We start from the raw sequence: 9,298 nt of genomic DNA, 5'->3' as shown, positions 1-9,298 counted from the left end.
ATGTAATGGGTCTACCGTTCTGTTCTAGAGAAGCTCCTAATGCAAAGTTTGAAGCATCAGTGGTTAGATGGAACTCTTGTTTAAAATCAGGGTATGCTAACATCACATCTTATGATTGATTTGGCCTAGCAGTGGACTGTACCTTTAAATTAATTTGATAATTTAACCTTGTGATTCTTTGCTACTGAATCAGTTGAGTGCCAATTTATTACTGAACGAAAAAGAGAGAAAAGCGCCGACGCAGCAGCGCACAGATATGTGTGTGTGTACAATGCTTCTATATGTGTCGATTCTTATAAATACATGTGACTTATCGATAAACGCAATCCGTTCATGAACATCCCGGCCCGCCCTGAAACACAGTTTCTGAACGGGGCAATACCGCAACCTTGGTGATTGGCCGAGTTAATTCTCCTGAAGAGGTCTTGAGTCTGACCGCTCGAACCAATTGATCCTTGCCTGGGTAGGCTTCGAGAACCAGCGCCAGATGCCAGTGAGCTGGTGGGGTGTTAGATTCTTTTACGAGTACCACATCTCCGACTGATATATTTGGTGCTGTGGTGGTCCACTTTGGACGCTGTTGCAATGTGGTAAGATACTCCTGGTGCCATTGCTTCCAGAAGCCTTGCATCATAGATTGGATACTTTGCCCGTACCCAAGTCGGCCCACGGGAATGTGGCCTAAGTCTGCCTCTGGTATGGTTGTGAGAGGCCTGCCGATCAAGAAATGTGCTGGTGACAAATAATTGACATCTGTGTCCGAGTTGTAACACAAGGGTCGTGAGTTGACCACTGCACTGACTTGTGCAAGTAGAGTTCGCATCTGCTCGTAGGTGAGAGTAGATTTCCCAATGACTCGACGAATATGCAGCTTTACGCATCTGACTGCAGATTCCCACTTTCCTCCCCAATGAGGAGCATGTGGCGGAATGAATACCCATTGAATGCCATCATTCGCCAGAGTGTTCGTAACCTTTTCGATGTGTGGTTGAGATGCCAGCAGCTTCTGCATTTCATCAAGAGCGCGTTTAGCTCCAATGAAATTCGTCCCGTTGTCGCTATAGATTTTGTTACACTTGCCACGCAAAGAGACGAAACGTCTTAGCGCGGCCAAGAATGAGTCGGTGCTCAAATCCGTTACAAGTTCCAGATGGATTGCCGATGTGACCAGACAAACAAATAGGCATATGTAGCCCTTACCAATGCGCGGTTTGCGCCCCTTTCCATCCTTAAGAAGGATTGGACCAGCATAGTCACATCCAGTGTTTACAAATGGAAGTGCCTGAGTGACACGAATGCTGGGTAGATCAGCCATCCTTTGTTGTGATGTATGATGCCGTTGTCGAAAACAAGCCAAACAGTCGTGTGTGACTTTCCTTATCAAGTTCCTTGCGCCAAATATCCAGAATCTTTGGCGTACCAAAACAAAAAGTGATGAGACACCAGGGTGCAGGTTAACCCTGTGTTCGTATTCAAGTACCAGCTTGGTGATACGATGAGATTTCGGTAGCAAAACTGGATGTTTCGCCTCTGTGGACAATTGCGAGTGGTGTAAGCGTCCTCCAACCCTGAGTAGTCCGTCCTTGTCGATCATTGGCGAGAGTTCAGCCAGCTGAGATCGACTTCGCAATGGTTTATTTGCGAGTAGCAATTTATAGTCATCCTGAAAGCAGGTTTGCGCGTGGCGCAAGCATACAATGCGTGCCGCGGTGATTTCCTCAAACGTAAGACTCTTTGAGCACTTGTCTACAAATGGACCCTTAGTGCGCCGTAGAAAGCGTAGGACATAGCCAACAGTATGAATGGGGTGAGTGGGGTGACTTGTTGTTTATCCTAGCTATCGGACTGTTATTTGAGACAGGCGATCATGCGACATATGGGCATGTGACGACTGGGTGGGGTTGACCAATGGGAATTGCTTGTGATGATGAAATAGGATCGGCCAATGGGCATGTGTTGACGGACTTGGGTTTTATGGTATAAGTACTTGACTCCTTGTTATGATAGAAGTGCTTAACTCCTCCCCCTTTAAGTGCGGACGTCCTCGGTCGCAACAACATATTGAACTGGCGCGATTGAGACTTCCTTTGGGTGACCATGGTTGCCTGTTTCGTGGCTGCAGAATTTTTTGATGATGTAATATGTTATCACTGCGGCTGCCAGAAGGGTTAGAATAATCCAGCTTGACGAAGACATAATCAAGTTGTTTCTTTGGATTCTCTCCAGATTATTAGTATTATTGATGTGTAGTTCCTTGATCATTTCCAGAGATAACCTTTCACCTCTTTGCTGCTTATCTGATAGTAATTGCAACAGCGGTGGTTGAACCTCGACTTCCAAGCGTGTCTTCACAATATACCAGGAGTCTTCTATGACGACTGTCGCGTTTTCCGCTTGAATTATGAAGGTGCCTTCTAGGGTAATGTTTTCTCCATTGATGTTGATGTCTCCTTGAAATTGGTTCAGCAGCAAGGTACCGGGCATTATTTCCGAATGGGATTTTACGTGCTGGTTGTTGATGACCTTACATTGTGGATTCCTTCTTTGCAAGTAGGCTCCTACACATTTACTGTTTTCTAAATTAGTCAGATCTTCCAGTTTACAGATTGTCTTACCATTATGAATATTACATTTATTCTTATTGATTAACCCGAAGTATTTCTTGTTACATTTCATGATATACTCATAGTCTATTTCTTCTATAAATTTTTGATATTTAATTGGTATTGCAAGGATTTGTTTACAAATTTCATTAATTACTCTGGGTAGGCTAACAATATAAAGGAGTGATTTACCGTCTGAGGCTATGCCGACCTCAGCAAACTCTATTAGTTCTTCAATGTTTACAAATGTTAGGCTCTCTTCTTTAATTGTGTCAATAAAATCTATTTCAGCAGAGGACAGTATTAATGAGTTTACGGTATTGGCCTTAGCCCAATCAATTGCGTAAATAATATTTGTTATTTCTCCTCTTAAAAGACTCAATTTAAATTTGGTTATTTCGATTTCTTCTGTCTTATTATTATATTCGGGTTTACCTCTAATTAATATGGTATTAGTTATCTTAATTAAATCGTTTATCTTATTTTCTATTAGATTATTAATAATGACCTGCCGATTATTGTTTTCCAATTGTTCATTGATCTTATCTACCACAATCTTATGATCCTCGTGATCAGGTGTGCCCGCTAACCATTTCCAAGCCGTGCCAAGTATATCAAGCAATCTTTTGTTTCTGAATTTCATCGACTGAAGCCTCCTCAATTCGTTCTGTATCCGAGTTATCTCATAGGCCAAAAAAGGTTGATACGGACTAAGGTTTGATGAATTCTTAACGACTTCTTTTAGAACGGATATGGCCATTTGATATTTTTCTAATTCGATGACGTGAATGATTTTAAACGTTCCGTTCTGGCGCGCGGCTAACCCGGTTTCCAACATGACCACTCTTGACTTAGTATAGTCTAATATGGTTGTGTGACCCCAGCAAAGTGGTAACATGAGCAATCTGTCGGAAGAGGATGTTTATCAATACTTCAAGTGGTTTTTATGAACTATCCTTCCTGACCTGGTTTTAATCTTGGTATTAAGATCTTCGGCTACTATTTCTTTTTTATATCTAGACGTTAGTTTCGAGCCTAGCCGTTTATTAATCCTAACGTAGATGATTTCACCTGGATCGTAGATTTTGACGGTTTTTTTTGTTTTATTATGGTACTCTAGATCCTTATTTTGCTTCTTTAAAATGGTTTCTGCAATCTTTTCCCTTTCAAGTGCTAATTTTTCTGGATTATGGATTAAATTTGTTACAAAAAATGCTTCTATTGGCTTTTTGTTGGTGGTACTATGGATGGTTTTATTGTATTCGTCAACGGCTTTGAATATTAAATCCTCGAATTCCATTTCGGGGGTGTTCTAACTTCAAGCATCTCATTATTTCTGTATATGTTGAATGAAATCTTTCTACTTGGCCGTTGCTAGACGAAGTATATGGTGGAGTAGTATGGACTTGTATACCTAACTGATTATTCAAAAGAAATTTTATTGATGCAGAATTTAAAGCCTTTTCATTATCCATCACCACGGTTTTTGTCATACCGAAGGCTATTAACAACTCACGTAAGGGTACTTTAAGATGTTCTGCTGCTTTTGAGTTTACGAGTTTAACTTGCGCGTATTTAGAAAATTTGTCTATTGCGGTTAAAATAATCTTATTTTGGGTGGAATATAAATCTATATGAATAATTTCACCTGGATATTTCGGAATAGGGGTTGGTTGTATTTCTTGGTTCGGAGGATGTCTTTGGTATTTAGAGAGTTTGCACGTTTGGCAAGAGTTTACTATTGCTTCTATCTTTTCCTTCATACCGGGGAAAAAATATTCAGATAAAATTTGTTTTTTATTTTCAACGGAATTTCTATGTGCTCTGAGGTGTTCTTTTATTATGATATCTTGTTGTTGGATCTGATCATGGACATCTATAGTTTGAATATGCGTGAACCTTGCCTTGTAATTCCTAAAATGCTCTGGAAATATTTCTTGGATTTTTCCCATGATACTTTCAGAAGTAAAAATACCATTAACTATTCTAGGATCCATTTTTTTCTTTCAAGATGGTTACAAGATCTTCTTCGGAATAATTGCTTCTCACTATTGTATGTCTATGATATGTAGGGAACGGTATTTCAAAGGTAGTGGATTCGTTATCACCAGTGAGGATAAACAATTGGTTTTTAAAGACATTGATGGGAACTTCCATTGCTGGAATGAGTTCATGACCTGAGCTTTCATCACTATGGGCTGTAGCTGACGTACTGCTAGCATTTATGCTGGTAGGGTTTCTAGAGAGTGCGTCTGCTACCACATTTGAGCTACCCGGCTTATATTTCAACTCGTAATTATATTCCTCCAGGTAACTTTTCCATTTCTTCAGCTTTGTGTTGTTATTTTTCGGGCTGAGAGCATAAGTGAGAGTCTGGTGGTCAGTGTAAATGATCACTTTGGATTTGCCGTATAAATACATCCTTAACTTATCCAATGCCCATACTATTGCTAGCATTTCTCTTTCATTTGTAGCATAATTTTCTTCGGCCTTGGATAACGCACGGGAAAGGAATGTAATGGGTCTACCGTTCTGTTCTAGAGAAGCTCCTAATGCAAAGTTTGAAGCATCAGTGGTTAGATGGAACTCTTGTTTAAAATCAGGGTATGCTAACATCACATCTTATGATTGATTTGGCCTAGCAGTGGACTGTACCTTTAAATTAATTTGATAATTTAACCTTGTGATTCTTTGCTACTGAATCAGTTGAGTGCCAATTTATTACTGAACGAAAAAGAGAGAAAAGCGCCGACGCAGCAGCGCACAGATATGTGTGTGTGTACAATGCTTCTATATGTGTCGATTCTTATAAATACATGTGACTTATCGATAAACGCAATCCGTTCATGAACATCCCGGCCCGCCCTGAAACACAGTTTCTGAACGGGGCAATACCGCAACCTTGGTGATTGGCCGAGTTAATTCTCCTGAAGAGGTCTTGAGTCTGACCGCTCGAACCAATTGATCCTTGCCTGGGTAGGCTTCGAGAACCAGCGCCAGATGCCAGTGAGCTGGTGGGGTGTTAGATTCTTTTACGAGTACCACATCTCCGACTGATATATTTGGTGCTGTGGTGGTCCACTTTGGACGCTGTTGCAATGTGGTAAGATACTCCTGGTGCCATTGCTTCCAGAAGCCTTGCATCATAGATTGGATACTTTGCCCGTACCCAAGTCGGCCCACGGGAATGTGGCCTAAGTCTGCCTCTGGTATGGTTGTGAGAGGCCTGCCGATCAAGAAATGTGCTGGTGACAAATAATTGACATCTGTGTCCGAGTTGTAACACAAGGGTCGTGAGTTGACCACTGCACTGACTTGTGCAAGTAGAGTTCGCATCTGCTCGTAGGTGAGAGTAGATTTCCCAATGACTCGACGAATATGCAGCTTTACGCATCTGACTGCAGATTCCCACTTTCCTCCCCAATGAGGAGCATGTGGCGGAATGAATACCCATTGAATGCCATCATTCGCCAGAGTGTTCGTAACCTTTTCGATGTGTGGTTGAGATGCCAGCAGCTTCTGCATTTCATCAAGAGCGCGTTTAGCTCCAATGAAATTCGTCCCGTTGTCGCTATAGATTTTGTTACACTTGCCACGCAAAGAGACGAAACGTCTTAGCGCGGCCAAGAATGAGTCGGTGCTCAAATCCGTTACAAGTTCCAGATGGATTGCCGATGTGACCAGACAAACAAATAGGCATATGTAGCCCTTACCAATGCGCGGTTTGCGCCCCTTTCCATCCTTAAGAAGGATTGGACCAGCATAGTCACATCCAGTGTTTACAAATGGAAGTGCCTGAGTGACACGAATGCTGGGTAGATCAGCCATTCTTTGTTGTGATGTATGATGCCGTTGTCGAAAACAAGCCAAACAGTCGTGTGTGACTTTCCTTATCAAGTTCCTTGCGCCAAATATCCAGAATCTTTGGCGTACCAAAACAAAAAGTGATGAGACACCAGGGTGCAGGTTAACCCTGTGTTCGTATTCAAGTACCAGCTTGGTGATACGATGAGATTTCGGTAGCAAAACTGGATGTTTCGCCTCTGTGGACAATTGCGAGTGGTGTAAGCGTCCTCCAACCCTGAGTAGTCCGTCCTTGTCGATCATTGGCGAGAGTTTAGCCAGCTGAGATCGACTTCGCAATGGTTTATTTGCGAGTAGCAATTTATAGTCATCCTGAAAGCAGGTTTGCGCGTGGCGCAAGCATACAATGCGTGCCGCGGTGATTTCCTCAAACGTAAGACTCTTTGAGCACTTGTCTACAAATGGACCCTTAGTGCGCCGTAGAAAGCGTAGGACATAGCCAACAGTATGAACGAGCGTCAACCATGAAGATACTCGTTGAACAAGATGATCGAGTGGATGATCAGGAGCTGCATTTACTAATGCAGTCAGAGAATTGATTTTGACTTCCTTATGTATGTTCTTTTCTGAAATATCCAAACAGACTTGTGAGTTGCTTAACCTTACCATAAACTGATCCGCGTCACGTATCCATGACGGGCCATTCCACCATAACTGAAAGTCCCTAAGGTCCGCAGCCATGAGACATCTGGATGCACAATCAGCTGGATTTGATTTGGAGTCCACATGACGCCAATTATGGCTTGGAATGGTGTCCAGAATTTCCGAAGTTCTGTTCACAACAAATGTTTTTAGTCGAGAAGGTGCGTATGATAGCCAATATAGTACGATTGTGGAATCGCACCATGCAAAAACCGTGACCTTTTGATGTCGAAGTGCCGCCTTTATCGAACGTATGAGTTGACTTAGGAGCAGTGCCGCGCAAAGCTCTAGGCGAGGCAGAGATTGCTGCTTTAGCGGAGCCACCCTAGATTTCGCAGCCATAATCGATGTAGAGATCGAGCCATCCTTGTTGATTACTCTGCTGTACACTACAGCAGCGTATGCCTTCGTAGATGCATCGGAGAATCCATGCAATTCAATGTTGTCGGTGTCGTTGACAACTAACCGGGGTATTTGAATATGTTGTAGAATATCCAAATCTGCTCGCCATTTGAGCCAATTGTCCGCTAGTTGCTTAGGGAGTTTGTCATCCCATCCCAAATCGAGAAGCCATAATTGTTGAAAGAGTATTTTGAATTGGACCACGATTGGTGCCAAAAGCCCAAGTGGATCAAAGATCCGTGAGACATCCGATAAAACTTGTCGTTTTGTACAATCGACATTTCCTTTTAGACCAACATTATAAGACAATGTATCAAGACCAGGTTGCCAGTAAAGTCCAAGAACCTTCACTGGAGATGATTGTGTAGAATCAGTTCCTTCTGTTGGTATGCGAGGTGTGTTCGATACCCATTTCCCAAGCTCCAAATTAGCACATGACATAAGTTGAATAAGTTCCTTTTGATTTTGTATCAGTTCCTCCTCACTGTTTGACCCAGTGAGCACATCGTCGACATAAAAATCCTCTTGTAAGATTTTTGCAGCATTCGGGAATTCCTGCTGATGATCAGTAGCCAGTTGCTCTAATACCCTAACAGCCAGGAATGGTGCACATGAGGTGCCATAAGTGACGGTGCATAGTTGATAGTGTTTGATTGGATCCGATGGTCTTTCTCTCCAGACAATTCTCTGGAAGTCGCGGTGTTTGTTGTTCACCCAAATCTGCCGGAACATCTTGACTATGTCCGCTGAGAATACAAATTTATACATCCGAAAGCGCAAGCAGACAGCAAATAGATTGCGTTGAATGCTAGGCCCTGTAAAGAGATAATCGTTTAGTGATTTGCCTTTGGTGTCGCAAAATGATCCGTCGAAAACTACTCTCAGTTTCCGACCCAAAACCGGGTGATGTGGTAGATAAAACCGTTGTCCATTATTGACTTCATCAGGTGGGATTTCGCGCATATGCCCCAAATCGAAGTATTCCCTCATAAAGTTGACATATTTTGCTCTTAGATTTGCATCTTGATGTAAACGTCGTTCCACCGATTGGAAACGATTAAGAGCTCCTTGTAGAGTATCCCCAAATTCAGGATTAGTGACCTTGAATGGAAGTTCCACGATGTACTTCCCCTTTTCATCTCGAGTGTGCGTAGCGAGAAAGTGTTTCTCCACTTGTTCATCATCAGGTTTTAATTTGCTTGTGGAACTGATGTCCTCTAGCTCCCAAAACCTCTGGAGCGAAGCGTTAACATCAATGTATGATGTCAAAGCGAAAGCGTTGTTAGCTTGGGGCATCGTTATAGAGCTGATGACCCATCCGAAAATCGATGATATTGCAATGAGTTTTCCCGTATTGTCATACAACTTTTTCCCTGTAATTGCAGACCAAACGTGTTCACCACCCAAAAGAACGTCAATTTGTGGTGAATTCCGAGTCGGCGAGTTGAAGATCGCTAAAAACATCAAGTGCCGATGCGTCAATGTTCTGCCTTTCTAGTGTTGATGTGATTTTGCCAAGAACATGAGCCTGTACAGTTAAGTGATTGTTTGAATACTTTGACTTGATCTGAAGCGTGCTGCTTCCCCTTGTGGTGTCAGCTTGAACCGAAGAGATTCCTGTGACCAAAATGGATGATGCCGACCGTGGCAATCCAAGTGCTTGTATGCATCGTTCTGATACATATGAAAGTTCCGAACCAGTATCTAGTAAGATACGACATGTGATGTAGTCTCCATTTACCTTTTGAACATAAACCGTTGCAGTAGGCAATATGCTTCGATTTAAA

The 9,298-nt window shown here is 42.3% G+C and overlaps 2 protein-coding genes across 2 annotated transcripts; both read right to left on the bottom strand.

Annotated features, from left to right (window-relative positions):
• Nucleotides 1-331: 331 nt before the first annotated feature.
• Nucleotides 332-1,315, bottom strand: LOC137578676 (uncharacterized). The gene has a single exon (XM_068292246.1). The coding sequence runs from the start codon at nt 1,313-1,315 to the stop codon at nt 332-334; it is 984 nt and encodes a 327-aa protein (XP_068148347.1).
• A 4,132-nt stretch (nt 1,316-5,447) lies between these two features.
• LOC137578675 (uncharacterized) lies at nt 5,448-8,807 on the bottom strand. Its single transcript, XM_068292245.1, has one exon. It carries the CDS (start codon nt 8,805-8,807, stop codon nt 5,448-5,450), a length of 3,360 nt encoding a protein of 1,119 aa, XP_068148346.1.
• Nucleotides 8,808-9,298: the final 491 nt, after the last annotated feature.

This window comes from Drosophila tropicalis, unplaced genomic scaffold (genome assembly GCF_018151085.1).
Source record: "Drosophila tropicalis isolate 14030-0801.00 unplaced genomic scaffold, ASM1815108v1 contig_631, whole genome shotgun sequence".
NCBI lineage: Eukaryota > Metazoa > Arthropoda > Insecta > Diptera > Drosophilidae > Drosophila > Drosophila tropicalis.
Note: the sequence above shows the minus strand (reverse complement) of the source record. Positions and strands in the feature narration are given on the sequence as shown.